The sequence below is a fragment of the Taeniopygia guttata genome, chromosome 1 (genome assembly GCF_048771995.1).
Source record: "Taeniopygia guttata chromosome 1, bTaeGut7.mat, whole genome shotgun sequence".
NCBI classification, from domain to species: domain Eukaryota; kingdom Metazoa; phylum Chordata; class Aves; order Passeriformes; family Estrildidae; genus Taeniopygia; species Taeniopygia guttata.
Window position 1 is genome coordinate 94,625,552 of NC_133024.1, and position 17,219 is coordinate 94,642,770.

At 37.7% G+C, this 17,219-nt stretch overlaps 1 protein-coding gene across 1 annotated transcript in view; it reads left to right on the plus strand.

Annotated features, from left to right (window-relative positions):
- Positions 1-10,951, plus strand: part of STS (steroid sulfatase) — a 76,266-nt gene extending 65,315 nt beyond the window's left edge. The window contains 2 exon segments of the mRNA XM_030285520.3: positions 10,538-10,641; positions 10,643-10,951. Coding sequence (XP_030141380.3) covers positions 10,538-10,641; positions 10,643-10,951 — 413 coding nt within the window.
- The last annotated feature ends 6,268 nt before the right edge of the window (positions 10,952-17,219 follow it).

Sequence of the window (17,219 nt, forward strand, 5' to 3'; positions counted from 1 at the left end):
TAAAGCTGGAGATGTCTTGCTACCTTTTTCACAGCCTGAAAAATAGTATTATTGTGCTAAGTGACAGGAAGAATAATACTATAGGAGTCTTTTGAAGTTGAATAGGAATTTTAGACTCGGGGAATTTATTTAGTGTAATTTTTTTCTTTTAAATCAGCAAAGATTCAAAAATGGGCCTGTCTACATATATAGATAAATAAGATAGCCATTAGAATGTGCAATAAAATGCAAAGAGTTAATTGGTTTTGGAACACAAAGCAGCATTTTATTCATTCATTAGTGTCATGAAAGAACTGACAAGAATGGTCAGAAAGATATTAAAATGCAAATCCTGACTTGACTGGCAGTGTCATAAATATCTTTAAAATCTAATTAAGAAAGCGCCACTCACTTTACTTGTTCAATTTTACTTGTAACACAAGACTAAGATTGTCATTTACTTTGTCTGTTAGCTATCAGCTCTCTAAGAATCTTTTTATTTTTTCTTGCAGGTGGTGTTGGGGTAACTCTTATTGTGGAAGCATAGGTGTCCCTACACAAAGTAACTTTAAAAAACTTCATGAGTCTCATTTAAACCTCATTCCTTGTCGCCAGACTTTATCTTAATAGCAACACACAGTGGCAAAGTAATCTATCAAAGAAGTTGCACAAAAACTTGTAGCAAAAGGTAACAAGCTTCCATAGATACACAGAAATAGCTTTCACTGATATTAGACATTTGCATGTTATAGTTTATGGCAAAGTTGTTTCTTGAGGCTTCCTCAAGAGCAGAAGACAAATGCTGCAGACCACTTTTCTGGATTTGAGCACTGCCATTCACGAAAAGCATTGAAGTGTCAGTATGATATGGATTAGTGTTTATTTTCCACTGAAGGACTTAAATAGCACCAAGTATCTGATCCATAATAAAAAAAGATCGTGGGAGAAAATTCAGTTTTTCTTCATTAGTAACTCACAAATTTTCACATTACTTACAGCACATTTTTGTTGGACAGAGAGCAGCCCCTTTCTCCCCTCCAAACTGTGTCCTTTCACAGTGTTTTCATCCTTTTCCTTTCTGTTTATTCCTCTTTCTTTATTTCTAGTCTTACTGATAGAGAATCCTCTTTTGATCCTCTTAATTAACAAAACCCTTGTGTGACTCTCCCTTCTGCAACTGCAGAAGCTGTAATGAACTCTGACCCTTATGAGAGTTTTTCTGTCATTTGCCTTTTGTTTTTCGGTCTCACAAGTTTCTTGACTTCCACGGTTCTCTCTAGAGAAGCCTCCTATTTTAGAAGTGGGTTTGGAGTTGGGTTTTTTGGTTGATGATGATGATGATGATTTTTTTTAAGATCTTTATGGTTTCTTTCTTTAATCATTTTGATTGTATCAAAAAGAAATATCTTTTTGCTCTGCACGAAACATCTAAATCACTGACTACTGTTTTTTTGCTGTAGTTCATTGCAACCTTTTAATATACTTGATTATTAAAGACATTTTGTCTCCCTGTTTCCTAACTTGCTTTATGAGCATCATCTTGACTCCATGTTTGCCCCCTTTGTTTTTTTTCCCCTCTCTCTACCTGATCTTCCCCATGTCATGGAGGCGTCATAATCAAGGAAAGCTTCCAAAAATCTCAAATCATCTCTCAGATCCCTTCTGTGTGTTCAGTGTTTCAACCACAGCACTGGAGGAAGTGAAACAAGCATAAAGTGTCATTTACCTAAGTTATCTCATTAAGAATTTTAATATGCTATCTTGAGCCTCATATCAGAGCAGCTGCAGTTGAATTTGGGTGACACAGTTATGGACATATTACTTGATAAGTGTGAAATAACGTGACTGTCAAAAGAGAGAAGAGCATTTATAGCATGAAGAGACACCAGGAAACAGTTTGTATCAAGCTCTAGAGAATTGACCTAATCATCTGATACACATTTCTGCTTATAATTTTTTAGGTAGGTAAGTGTTCCCCCTGACAAGCATGACAAATACCGTTAAAGTATTTTCTTGCCTTTGCTCTACTCTGCGTCGGTGGCAGCAGAGTTATTGTTAGGCTCAGGCAGAGATATTTATACCCTGGGATTTGCAGTGCTCTGTTCCCTACCAGCATTCCCCTACTTATTCTGGGAGAATGAGAGAGAGAGAGAAATAAAGGGAATGAAAAGAAATTAAATAATGTCCTTTCAAAAAATACTAACTCTACTCCTAATCATAGCAAGAGCATAAAACAAAGTTGTTTTTTTTTTCCCCTTTCTGCTTCTTGCCTTATTTTCACTTCCCTTTATCCTGGTTTAGATTGCAAGCTAAGGGGCAGGAATATGGCTGCAGCATGGAAAGCACAAGCCAGACTTCCTGTACACCAATTCAATTGATGAGTCCTTACTAAAAAATCTGAAAACCAAAAATAGCACAAACAAAACCACAAACAACAAACCCAAACAAACAACTACCCCCCCAAAAAAAAAGAAACCAAAAAGCAAACACCAAAAAGTTCCAGTAAAACCCCCAAAAGACCCAACAAATCAAAACTTGAAAATTTAAAATTATATTGTTTTAATTGAATGACAGACCTAAGTAAGCTTTTATGAAAATTATGCTGGTATTTCCATCTATGTTCTCTATAAGGAACGGCTAAAACATATTTTTCTCATCTGCATCCACAGGATATCTTTCCCTCTTCTTGATTCTCAAAGGAAGGAGATTTTAGCAGGTTATTGCAATTCTGAAGGGTAAAGCTTGTTTTCCACTGCACTGTATACATGCATTTTTAAGTTGAAAACTATAAGAGAGAGTCAGGATTCTTTCCTTTTTCCATTATTTGCTGTCATCTGGAGAATAGCTGGAGATTTCTACATCCACTTTGCATCCAACCAAAACAAGAAAATATTCCCATTGCTCTACTAAAAATCTTAAAATTCAGACATTTTTGCTGCCTAGAGAACTGTGAAATCAAATTTGGCTTTTGCATAAAGGTCCAAACTGAAGAACTCTTGGATTTCAATGAAATACCATTATCTTGAACAAGTCCATATGAAAGAGAAAATACACTTCTAGAAATGTTCTTAGGAAAAAATTTGTAATTTGTACCAGAGTCCCTGCTTATCATCTGGATGCTTATCAACTGGATGCTAAGGTTTTTAATTCATGATTTTGAAGGATTTTTGCTTTGTTTGGTCAGTATTAGGAAAATTGCAAATTTATGGTTTAACATGGTTTGTAATCTTTTACTAGCTTCATATTCTGGAAAATACTTGCATTTTCTAACACTGGGATAAAAACTGCTGTCTCATATTTCAGATGCTAAACTGCACATACATCTTTACAAAAAAAGCAAATTTCAGTCAATGTAATTTGATTTTTTCTAATATTTAGGACTGCCTGATACTGATATTTTTTTGCACCAAATTACTTGCAAATATTCATTTTCTTCAAACCTATTTTTTTAGTCTCATAAAAGAAACTCCTCTGTTCTGTTGTAATTTATGATTAATTGAATAAATTTAGATTTTTTTTTTTAACAGGTGTCTAAGCAGCGTAGTATTTTTATAAAAATAGAGGAAAGATAAAAAAAAATCTACTAACTAAGAAACTTGTAAGGAAGAGTAATTCACCTTTTTCTTTGACTTTTTAAAGAAAATTATTATTCTGTATTCTTTGGCGCAGCACAAAATTTCAGGCAACTGCAGTTACAAAATTACTATTTTTCATTTTTAAAGAAACTTTGAACGGTTATTTCTTTGGTTTCAGATGTACATCTGCTAACTTAAATGTTAGGCACGGTAGTAATTTTCATATTAATTATTTTGAGAACTTCACTAGCATAACATGTGTCAACCACTTATTTTTTGACATCCAAATTTTGAAAACTTTCTGAAGAAAATAATTTATAAAAAAATTCCTGGGGATGGGTTTGGTTTTGGCTGACACCAACTCATCTAAAAATATTTGCAGAAGTTGCTTAGGACTTCAATGGCATCTTTGTCCCATATGTTTGATTAGTATCAGAAGAACTGGTCCCTGAATCTTACAGATCTGTTCTTTTCACTCAGAAAAATTGCATACACTTTATGAAAGAGGAAAATTTTTGTCCTAAATTTATTTTCTGTTAGTAAAATGCATTCCTAAAGGACAGGAAAAATATCAAAATACAAAACACAGTTCTGAAGAGGTTTCTCTCTTGGTTTTGCCATCTTTGGCAAAGTGTTTCTGCTGCGTTCCTAAGGGTGTTCTTAACTGATTAATTGATTACTGAAAGGGTGTTCTTAATCACTTTTTTACTCTCATGGAAAACCATTACATAAAAATCATGAATATTTTTTTCATAAGCAATAAAATAAGGCTTTTCTGTTTTAAAGGACTTTTAATATAGATTGAAAATAAGCAGGTTTTTTGAGTTTGGGTTTTTTTCAGGTTTGGTTTGGTTTAGGTTTCTTTTTTGTGTGTGTGTGCCAACATTATCTTCTGTCTTCAGCTTTCCATCAACTGCTGCTTAGATGAACTGAAAATTACATGGACCATTCAGCAAGTAAATATTCTTGAAATAAATCTTTAGCAGGTGTCTGGATTATTTCCATGAAATTACTACAGATGGAATTTTTCTTCCAGAGCAATATGTATTCTTCCATGTTGTTTTAAGTTTCCCCCCAGTTATGGTTGCTCCCTCTCCCCCTCTTTTTGTAAAATGGTCCAGCCTCCCTTCTCCTCCCCCCTCTGTCTGCCTGTCATTCCTCCCTCCACCCAGTTCATTGTATTCCTGCTGAGTTATCCCCCCCAGCCACACCCCGGAGCCTGCCCGTCTCTCAGAGACCTCTCCCTTCCACCTAGAAAGTTCCATCCAGGGCCTCTAGTGATAGGCTGGTCTTCGGGGTGCCCTCTCTCCCTCCTACCTCATTGGAAGTTTCTCCCGCATGTCACCCCTGTTACCACCCCCAGGTGTTATCCCATTTGTTGGCTGCTGTTTCCTCCCCTTGTTACCAACCCCCTCTAACAAGCAGGGCACATGGCGCCTATCGCCTTTTGGAGCTTATCTTCCTTTGAGCCAATAAACTCGGAACTCAGATACCTCCCGAAGGACGGCTCCTTGCTTTTGTCAGAGTCGCTCTGCGTGTCTTTCAGTCTGGTGGCTTCGTCTTCCCACAGGCCACACCTCGTGCCCACAGCGGCACATGAGAGTGGCCTTTGCTGCCGCAGTGCTCCAGGTTCTGACCTAGCCGAGACTTGGGAAGCTACCAACAGCCCTGGTGGATCAGCGGTAGCATTCCCGCTTGCCACGCCAGCAGCCGGGTCTGATCCCGGCAAAGGCACTAGTGCTAGCTGAGACTTGGGAAGGTACAGTGACACATATTATTGCATTATAGCACTTCCTACTGTAGCAGCGTAATTTCTGTACCCAGAGATTCTTCCCTTTTAGGATTTCTTCAGCAAGAAAACACTGCAAATGGTCAGTCAATTCTTTTTGAAGGTGATGATGAAGAATTCAGGAAAATAATTCTTTTTCATCTACTACAATTCAACACATAATCTTGACTTTTGAACAGAATCAGTGGGATTTCTCATACCACAGCACTTACTCTAGATAATGAACTCAGTCATGAGATTTCTGTCTTCAGCAGTCTGGGCATGGTTTCAGTGTGTCATGTATTTTTCCTGCAGCAGTTCTTCAGTAGGATTGTTAGAAATTCAGGAATGTGCAGTCCTTTCTGGTTTAGTGGATACTGTAGGATTTATTCTAAATATTTTAAAATCACTGCTACTGCTTTTTTTTTCATGGGGTTCACTCAAATACTTTAAGTTCTGCACAGTACTTCATGCAAGCCTCTTCTAGCAACAAGAGATTGTTGTAAACCAACATTGTGTCTTTGAATATCACTCAGTTATTCTCCACCCAGACTGGGACATGGTGTGCTGTCTTTTGACTGATATAACATTATAACGCCTTAAGATACCCAGACACTTAAAAACAGATAGATATAGATATAGATATAGATATAGATATAGATATAGATATAGATATAGATATAGATATAGATATAGATATATATTTTTAAAAAGTAATTTCCATTGTAGGAACAATAAAGTTATAAATTCTTAAATTCAAATGACATATTTTTATTAGCTGTTTGAGAATGCACATAGTCATAAAAATGATATGTATTGTCAAAGTTATATGTATCATTTCATTATAGTAACCAAATGGTATTGCTTTTGCTACATATAGTTATATATATAGTTATATATATATAGTTCTAGATATAGTTATATAGTCTCTATATAGATCTATATATAGTTCTACAAGAATTTCACGACTGAAGCCTTTTCTACATTGTGAAATTATCGAAGAGCTGAATATATTTGATATCTCCTATGAATAAGATTAGCTTAGAACTTTAGAGTTATCGAAAGAAAGTAATTTTCAAGTGAGTCGCAGTTTTCATCTGCTACTGTCTAGAGACATTGAAAAGAGTTAGAATGAGTTAGACTGTGGGAATTGACAATGGCTACAGAGCACACCTGAGACAGAAAAGCCTGTCTCAGTTTATGTTGGTCTGCTACATCCAAATGGCTCTCCTCAGAGGCATCTGAAATCAAGCAGGGACTAGCTCCCCAATGTACAGTGGAGAACATCCCTGTTTAACTTGTTCTTCTACAGAAAGAAAGAACACAATAATATATGAAAAGGAAATTACAGTAGCTGCAAACCTGTAAAGCTACTGTCATAGATTAAATTCAGCGAAAATGAAGTCCAGGCAATAACCCAACAATAGCTTCTATTCACATCAAGAAGTGCTTATCAGAAAACACAGTTTGCCATCAATGATTAAGAAGGGTGTTTTTATAACAGAGATGGCATCCCTATCCAGTGTGTCACTTCGTCTTGAATATATTAATACCTCTTACGAGAGACTTATATTTAATCTCAAGGCCTCTGCTGGTCTGTTGGAGCAAGCAGTCAGTATGAGAGGATAAGTAGCTGGGTTAAGGATAATAAAAGGAGCATTCTTGGGAGATTGAACACTGAACAACTATGTTCATAGCAGATTTGCTCGGAATAATGGCAACCTATCTTAATTGTAAGTTATTTAGAAGTACAACTTCTTTAATTTTTTTCTTACATTTAAAGGAAAGAGGTATTCTGAGAGCGAACTTATTGGGCAGCTCACAGAACTGGAGACTTGCAGAAAAATGGGACTGAAATTATTTGTGAAGCACTTGGACAGGACCTTTAAGGGTGCTGCGGGCTTAGAGCCTACCTGCTGTTTCAGAAGGGGCTTGATATACTTAGCTTTGGGAAAACCCTGACAATTTTACTACTAACTTCACTGTGGAAGAGACATACAGTTATCTTTTTATATAACAGGGGTTTACTATCCAGATTCTTTGGAGAACACAGGTACTGTTAATTACTGGGAGATTAATTTGATCCTTGTAGTTAACCTTCTGACAAAATGAGATTTTATGTCAGCTGAGAGACTGAGAGAGAGCTCTCTCTTTTTAATATCGCACCTTATACAGTTCATCAGTTCTACCGATTAGCAGCCTGACAGTTCCTAATGCCTCCTGGAATACTGCACTGGCTGCTCCTCAGCCACAGGCACTGACAGACAGGCTTTAGTTTTGATAATGCTTAGCAAAGAGGTATTTAAAGTCTGCTGCTCCTTCTCCAGTACAACATGCAGTTCCAGAAACACTGCTGCAGTGCAACAGATAAATATTGCACAGGAACAGGCTCTGCACTCCCAGAGCTCAGTGTTTCCTGACATTCTATAGCTGCTTATCTGATGAAGTACCATCAGCTCTTCAGAACACTATCAGTGTCACTCAGACGTGAGATGATGTCATGCATGCCTTGTCCCCAAACCCATGCATGATTTTGAAACATGCTGTATGCTCTGCATATAACAAAACCTAAACAAGTCTTCATTTTATGCAGGGAAAAAAGAATCATGGTGCAACTTCCTTATCTCTTTATTTCCCCATTTCTTACTTATATGGGCTGCTTGTATCGACTTCCATTAATTCGAAATTCCCAATTTTGTACTGCTATCTGTAAGCCCTTCAGCAGACCTGGTGCTGCAATGATCAACACCAAAAAAGGTATCTGAAAATGTTCTTTTCAATGTCATTCAGCACAAATGTACCATGAAAGACCAATGTGTGGTAAGACAGCTTGACCACAAAGTTCTCATGTGCATGGCCTTATTGGAATTTCTTTTAACTGACATTTTAGTAGCCATATAATTTTTTTCTGCTGATCTTCTGTCAAGTTGTTATAGTATTGTGAATCAAATTCTCAGGTGTGGCAAGTGTTGCATGGTCTACAATGGTACACAGTGCCACAGTGCACTGATTAATAAAGCCCTTTGGCTTTTTATGTTTTTTATCATCCATCTTGCCAATTAAACGTGTCTGAGGAGCCTGAACCAATGCTTAGTACAGAATTACATGCCTTCTCAGAATAAAAATTCTAAATCTCAGCAAATAACAGGTATATTTCTTGGAAATGTTTTGTGCATAAGGTCAAAGAAATTTAAGTGACAGTATTTGATTTTATTTATTTTAATTCTAAGAAAACAAGAGACTCGAGTACTAGACCAACTTTGCAAAATGTTACTGGAGGTAGATGAAGGAATGCCATCTTATTCTACCTGGCCTTATCTTACTTTGCCTTCCTTTAAATTTCCTTTCATTTTTTTCCCAGTAAGACTGTGCCATTGTGGCTCTCACAGCCAGAGCCTTTTAAAACCTGCCACGTCCCATTGTCTGTGCCAGCAAGTCACTCAGCCTTTAAAAGTCTGTCCCCTTTGCTGACTTCCAAGAAACATTTAGAGGGTTCTCCCAGTCTAATGTGTATAATAGCCATCACCTATCCGACCTCGATTGAAGTGGAGACGAAGTGGACTGGTAGTCCCCAGGCTCTGTCATTGAATTGGTTCCTAAAGGTAAAATCACTTCTAATGTGAAAAATACTGTGGAATAGGAGAAGTTGTAAAGAATCTTAAGGTCACCTAATGTCCTTTAAATCCATGCTGTAGTCTAGAACTGCAGCCTGTGACTCTTTAGTCTGTTGAAACATTTCTCTTTAAACCTGTTTTGATTCTTTAAAAGCTATGTGATGTAGTTACAGCATGGCATATACCACTTTATCTCTGCTCTACCCATCCTACATTTTCTAGTGCCATCCACTCTGTTGTACTGATGAATTGATTAATAAATATTAACTACTGCAGCACACATAAATCTTTGAAAGTCTGTTACTCGATAAACAAGCTTTCTGTGACCTTAACAAAATTCAACAAAATACCAAAAAGAGATTTTTCACACAGTATTTAAAAACTTGAAGTGATAAAAAAAAAAAAAAAATCACAATAGGGTGCTGAGAAATGTAAATTACTGATAGCTACGGTTTTCCAATGTTTTTATAGTCTTTAGTGGGCAATTAATCTGATATAGATTTCAGTTGTTTAGTAACTTGCTTTTATTAAGAATAAAATACAGATATTTCTTATTCTAATTATTCTTTGTTCCATTTCTGAAGAACTATATACTGCATTGGCTGTAGGAGGATGGTGTACTTCCCTGGATGTTCTGTTCTGTCTGTTTCTGCCTTTCCTATCTGTTCTGTAATACTTCAGGAAAATAGTAACAACTTTTTGTTCACAGATTTTTTGTTAAGTGTTTTCTGATCCTCCACTGACCTGTTTGAGGGTTCTTCTTGAAAGAAGCAACTGATATTTGTCTATTTTTATTCCAAGAAATAACTAGGATTTTTAGACAGTGAAAATACCAACTGAAGTTACATGAGGATGGGCAGTTCAATTTTCTGTACACAGAAAATTAAACTAAGAGTGACCAGTCTATAAATGAAGAATTTTGGTTCTTATTTTGCAAAGCAGAATGTCACCTAAGAATTGTGCTACTGTAGCTGTATATATAATTTATATTTGGAAAAATAATATAGAAGCATAAGACAAGAATTTAGCAGCCATTATGCCTTTTCATATCATCCCATTTAGTAAAATGAGTATCCAGGTGTTTGCAATGAACGCATGGGGCAGAGGACAATAGGTTAATACAATAAAGAGAGGAAGAGAGGGAAAAGTTAACAGTGAAATTATTTAGATAAGCAAAATGAGAAGCAGAGAGGACCCAGCAGTGGGTAAATATAGTCAAGGGGCAAATATACATTTTAATAAGCCTTGAAGAAGACTTAGTATATATTTCTGCAAATCTTCTTAGCACTGTTTATATAAAACACAATGTTATTTAAAGTATTCTATAATTTGGTTAATCAGAATTCTTCCAAGGGAATGAAATTATCATATTTGCTTCATAAATATGTGTGGCGTGAAAATCATGATGTTTTGCTTATTTTTGCTTTGTTCAATCTTGTTTTAGTCTTTTGGTATGCTGTAGTTTCTGTTACAGACTGTCTGTACTGTCTTTTTACCAAAAGACCTACTTCCCATGTTGGTGGAGTTTCCTAAGACCAGGGAACTTCCATTTTGTCATTATATCACTTTCTCACCAGCTGTTTTGTGGCTGTAGATTGCAGGTGAATCTGTCTGGAAAGTCTTCTTCTTCACTCCAAACTTCAGTCCTGAGGACTCCAATGGCTGCTATGATTCTCACGTTTGCTTCTGCCATGGAGGATTCATTTACACGACATGATCCTCCACTGCTCTTCGATCTGTCCAGAGACCCTGAAGAGAAAGTCCCACTGACTCCAGAAACTGAGAGCCGTTTCTACGAAATCCTCAGGGTCGTACACCAAGCAGTAGACAACCACACCAGATCCTTGCATGCTGTTCCTAACCAGCTGTCATGGAACAACCTTCTCTGGAAGCCATGGCTCCAGCTCTGCTGCTCATCTCTCTTTCAGTCTTGCTACTGTGACTATGAGCCAGGAGGGAGTCCACTGACTATGAGCCAGGAGGGAGTCCACTGCAGGTACATTTGGGATAAATAAGCTGCAATTCCCTTTCAGAACCTGGACCAGCAGAGTGTGAATGTCTGACTTGAACTTGTGGTAAAAGCCTTCAGAAGGTTTTGTTGTGTTGGTGGACGTCCAGTCTTCAAATACATATTGCAGTAGAAGAGAATTTCAGTCAAGAAAACATGCCAAGAGAGGGAAGGCAAGACACACCTTCTCTGTCTTTATCACAAGCATGAAGGACACATTACTGTCCTCATACATATGGGCAGAATTGTAGGCATTTTATATGGGAGATAATTTCCTAGGCCTTCAGCTTGAGCTTTTGTCTTACACAGCAAAGAATTTACCTATCAGTTCTGTCAATCACAACTGCTAAATGTGCACTTTCCTGTCCTTTTTACTAAGTGTTATCCATTAGTAGGACAGAGCAGTGAGTAATTGCAAACAGAGAGATAATAGTGGAGAGGTCCTCCTGTGACAGTCATTTGGTAACTGATAGATAGGTTAAGAGCAGACTTGCAGGAGATCTCTGTCAACAGCCACGACAAATATGAAAAAACTGGCAACTTGCCAACAGTCTAACTTTTAATGTGCTGTATAAGTGCACAGAGCTATGGTAGTGGAAGACCTTGTGTCCATATTAAAATTATGCTCCCCAGGATCCCTGCTGTCATATTGCATGGTAGCAGCCTTTGTTTCAAAAGGACACCAAGTGTACCAGCTACGTGCTTGAGTGTGTACCATAAGTCTCCATGTATATATATATATATGCATAAATCCTTCAATCCCTGATATAGGCACACCCTTAAGATCATATTCCAATTGAAAAAAGGAAAGATTTGGTCCATACTTGGTATATGAGTTCCAAATTTAAATTATTCTGCAATTTTGTCCTTCACTTATTTGCTATACCATGTCAATTTGTCTTCTATAATCAATGGAAGAATTTCCATTTATGAAGGTAATCACAAAAAAATAAAATTTGGTCTTCCTTTAAATATCTTTGCCATCTTTTAAGCTCTCTGAATAGTATCTATCATTTTCTGAAAATACTCTTGGGCTTGAGTACTTCCAGCCAAATATAACTGTCTCTGAGTTCTCAGCAAGGTCTTGGGAAATCTACTGTCCTCGAGGGCTAATTTTTGTATCCATTTTTATCTCTGTCTTATTCAGACACATTTTCTTTCCATTCTACAGGCAGACAAACTATTTTCTTTGGCATATTGCAGACAAAAAGAAGATATCAGCAAAACACTAAAATGATTTGATGCCTGATAATAGAAGGTGACTTGCTCCTTATCAGAAAGCAGCAGTTAATTCCCACATTACAATGTATTAAAATCTGTTTGGAGCAAAATTGATCTGTGATGATAGTAATGCAGTAGCTTCAGTCAGCCAGCATTAAGGTTGTGACCCAGTTCTTGTGAGCTATTGAAGCCTTTCCTTTTAAAATATATTGTGATAAATGGTATATTTCTCTGTCTGTAAAACCTAGGCTTTATTTGATTTTTTCATTGCAGTTTCTTTCAAAATTTCATTCTCCACAATACCCAGAAGCCTCTCCTGGGAAATGTATTTTTTCCTTGAAGTCCTATTTCTAATGTTTCACCATGTTTTCATGATCTTAATTATGTCCTCAGCAAACTCTCTGTAGGAGGCAGTGTCACATGACCAATATTTATCACTGGATGTACTGCATAACCTTAGGAAGAAAAATGCCTCTCATTTGCATGCAAATATTGTTTCATGAGAGCAGCTGCCTTTCAATGTCATGGCAGGATCCATACTTCCCAAATTTTTTGGTCCTCGCCATGTGGCCCTAGAACCCCCTGGGGCATGGCACTGGTGCCAGCATTCCCTTCCTTGCAGGCAAAGGGCAGCACTCAGGCCCAGCTGTGGCCAGAGTGCTGAAACACCGCGGTGTGGAGGGATGCTCTTTCCAGCTCCCACAGCCCTGCCACAGCTTACACAAAAGCTTTTCAAAGAAGTACTCCTGAAGAAAATGGAAAAAGAAATATGTGGTAGGTTCGGTATACAGTGCTAACTCAGACAAGGGGTTTGGTGCCATTAGATCTATTTTGTTTCCACAGTTTCTGGCCTGTGACCTTTACAGAGTACTCAATTTATATTCTCAAGGACACCCACATTGTGTGTTGCTATTATTTCTTTTTCTATCCTTTTTGCAGATGCAAGAATTCTTTGTTCTTCTAGGCACAACAGTTGTTCTGTGCTGCTTGATCAAGTATCAAAAATGATGACTTTTCTACTGCTCTGATTTTTTCTTGCCTGAATATGATGTTTCTTTCATAAACCCCTGGGCTTTTAATGCCTTCTTTCTAATCTCCTTTCTTAAAATATCCACACCCCTGAAATATTTTTCATCTATTTATTTGCCACTCAGTCCTTCTGTTTGCTTGTCATATTGATTGTAATGGCTATTTTGCCCTAATCAATCAGAAAATGAAAAGTAGTCTTTGTCATAAAATTTGACTTGTAGGGTTGTTTGACTCTTCTAACCTCCTGCTTATTTAAGGTCCAACAAGAATTAACTTTGCATTATGAAATATAAGTAATTAAAATATACCTGGATGTTGTTTAATATAAATAATATAAAATATTTCTTGTTTGTGGCACAAAATTTATATTCTACAAAATATAATTTAGTACAACATTTAATACTTTGACATAAGCAGTAAAATCTGAAATCCATTCTTACAATTTTTCCTTCAAGAAAGATTTTGTATGAACAGGGCAGTATTTTTCATACTCTATGTTAATACCATTTCATTTAATACCTAAAATACACCTTCCTTGTATTGCAACTGTATTATACCTTTCAGTACTATACCTTCTGTTCTGGAGATGGTGTGTCAGATAAGGGTAATTAAAGTAGTCTTGTTTATCTGCAAAATAAAATGTGAAGGACAATATAACATTTGTGTAATGGTACTGCCTGATCTAACAAGGAAAAGTTTTGTTTTTAACAACAGGTTATTGACAAGATATACGTGATTCACAACGTACTAACAAGGAAGGCTCAAGGAGAATGTGCTGCTCTGATACTGGGAAACTGACTTTCAATCTGTCATTTAATGAGCACTGCTCTTGTAACATGGAGCCTGTTTATAAGATATGTCAGTTTAAACAGGGAGTTCAGCTTCAGAGGGTAGTGTATTCCTCTACAGTATTGTTTAACAGTATCATATCCTTATTTGTGACAGAGTCCCTGTACAGCCCAGAGTGAGTAATTTAACTTATTTCTCAGTTCCTCTGTTGCACTCAGAAAAAAAACAACAGTATTTCTCGAACTGCTGGGAATACTGGAAGAACAGAAAATGCTGAAAGTGGTAAGCTGGTAAAGGTGAACTTTCTAGTACCTTCTCTATGGAGGACAAAATTTAAAAACTAGAAAAATAAGATGCAGAAGATCCCCCTGTATGAGGCAGTAGGTGATACCCTTAACTTGAGGTTTGCAGATGGGTTCTGTGTGTAGTTTAGTGCATGTGGGATTGTGATCTGGAGGAGAGAGAATAGATGGCTAAGCAAGATACATACTTGGGATTCAGAAAAGTTGTAAGTCCCATTTTTATAATTATATCTATTCTCTTTTTTAGCAGTCAGAAAACTACATGGAATAATAAATAATGTTTTTCCCTCAGGGACTGGATGTCACAGGTTCTCAGCTCTTAAATAGAGATGTCCTGACTTGCCTCCAATTATGGTCAGAAAAATCAAAACTAAAAAAAAGAAAGGGAAATAGGAGTTTTGGAGAGAGGTGTGAGCTCACTTAAACCCAACTGAAAGTTTGCAGAGAACTAAGAGAATCTGTTCCGTATACTTCACAGGTCAGTGAGAATCATCACTTGCTAGCAAGCATTTATTTCACACTGTAGTAATGGGAAATCTGGGTATTCAGATATGTGGACAATGTGAAAAATTTCACTTAAGATATCACTTGATATAGGAAAAAATGGGGAAAAAAAAGAAGAGTGCGAGCATAGCTAAAAAAATTATATGTTCTATTAAAGTATGTTTATTAAAAATTGTTTCAATTTGTGTTTTTGACATACATTACTACAATAGTTTTTACTTGCATTAGAACATAATAGTTCTGTGCTTAAGACAGATCTTTTCATCTTCTCTGTCATTTCCCTTCCCTATGGCACTGCCTGTGCAGCATCCAAAATATGCAGTAAGGAGCAAGAGGCAGCCACCCTACCCATATACACTACAAGCTGTGTGCCAGACATGTGGGCACGAGGAAAGGCTTAGGCAACCAAAAAGCTTCACTGGGAATCACCAGGAAGCAAACAGTGTTTGGGGATTATCTCCAATCTGAAAACAGAGATCTGGAAATTGATCCTGGGATTAGGTCAATTGGTTAAGCTGGTTAGAGGGCAGTACTAATAACACCAGACTTCAGGGTTGGATCCCCATGGGGCCCATCCACTCAAGAGTTGGACTTGATAATCCTTCTGGATCCCTTTCAACTATGAATATTCTGTGATTCTGTGAAATTGCTGGTTCCTCTGGGTCTGTCAGAGACTGCAGGTGACCAGGAGGAATGTGGTCCCCTCTGTGGCCTGCTGGACTGTCATGTGTTCTGCGACAGGGTCCTTCTGTGACAGGATGTCAGGGGAAAATTAGTTTGGAACCCACAGGATGGGTTCCACCTCTTGCCTCTGAATAATTAAACCAAGCAGACTGCTCATGAATCATCATATATGAGGTGACAGATCTTAGTCTGACACTCTAAGGCAGCAACAGTCTCACATTTTTTTTTGCTGGAGGACCAGAAGACCTGAGCCAGGCTCTCAGGACTCCCAGTTTCCAGGTTGCTAAAACTGCAAATAATTCAGAGGGTCCTGGAAACACCCTGGCAGATAATATGGTTTTTCCATGCTCTTCTTGGTAGCTTTTATTTACATCAAAACTGATATGAATCTGCCTAAAACTTCACATGTACAGAAAACAAAGGATTTAAAAAATTTTTCTTAAACCTCCCCCCCAATAATTTTAACCTGTAAGTTTAGTACTGAGAAGGAGATTGTGCCAAAGCATGTTGCGGTGCGGTCCGCAACCTCTCACCGCAACGTCCCGAGCGTGGGCGTGCTGGGCGGCGAGGGAAGAGAACGGGCGGCCGATCCCCCTGTGAAGCTCTGCAGTCCCAGTTGTTGGCGCAGGGACAGATGGAGGCGACACGGGACTTGGGGGTGCGCAGGATGGATTTATTTAGTGAGCCCCAAGACCCTCCGGGGAGGGTGAACAAAGTTTTATACAAGAACTCAGGAGGAGGGGTTTAGGAACAACAACCAATAGGGGAATACCAGGGGAGGAGTTTAGGGCAGGACTAACATATCACAAACCTATCAGGGAAAACAGGGGAGTGGAGTAATACAACGTAACCAATAGGGTGTTGAGCCTCACTAAATAGACAGGGAAGGCTCTGGAAACAGGGGAGGAGGCTGGGAGGAGTGACAGGGAAGGTTCTGGGGAAAGGGGCAGGGGAAGGGAAGATTGACATCTTGGTGAGGAGGGGGTTAGGGAAGAGCTAGGGAAGATTGACAACTGGGGAGAGGAGGAGATTGGGGGGGGGGGGTATGAACACTAAACAAATATCAAATTAAATAAAAAACACGCCACCACAAAAGCAAGGCATAGCAACTGAAGGTGTGCATTATTATACATATGGAAGATGCTGAATTCCAGACTCCCACTGGAGTTTGTGCTATACTGGTTAGTGAGATAAAGACTGGCTTGATTAACTGTGCTTCTCTAATTACACTGTCAAGGTTATGAAACATTTCTGAACTTGGGAGATGTGAATTATAGGTTTTGCAATGTTTATGCAGCATCTCCTGAATGCCTAAAAAACATTCCTTTAACATAAATCATGGTAGGTTCCCTATGTACATTAGTGTTAGTCTTATCTATTAGAAAATGGTGTTGCAGGTACTTTCCTTGGAAAAGAAAGTTATATCTGAAGATAACAAATTTGGCATGTGGGGGTCAGTTCAGTTATAAAAACCCTCCAACACTTTTTATTCTACCTTTATCCAATAATAAAGCCTTTTTATGCAGATAATATTTTATTGTACCTCATTTATGTGAAAAATACTGTGAAATAATTTAAATTATAAGGCAGAGCTCTTCATTGCAACACTTATTTTAAGAGAATTTGATATGAAATTTCTTTGGGTAGCAATATTTATTACAATGCATTAGATACAAAGCATCTCAAAAGCCTTATGGACTTAAGTTGGGCTGTAAGATAATAACGTTGGTTTAATCTGGTCTTTCC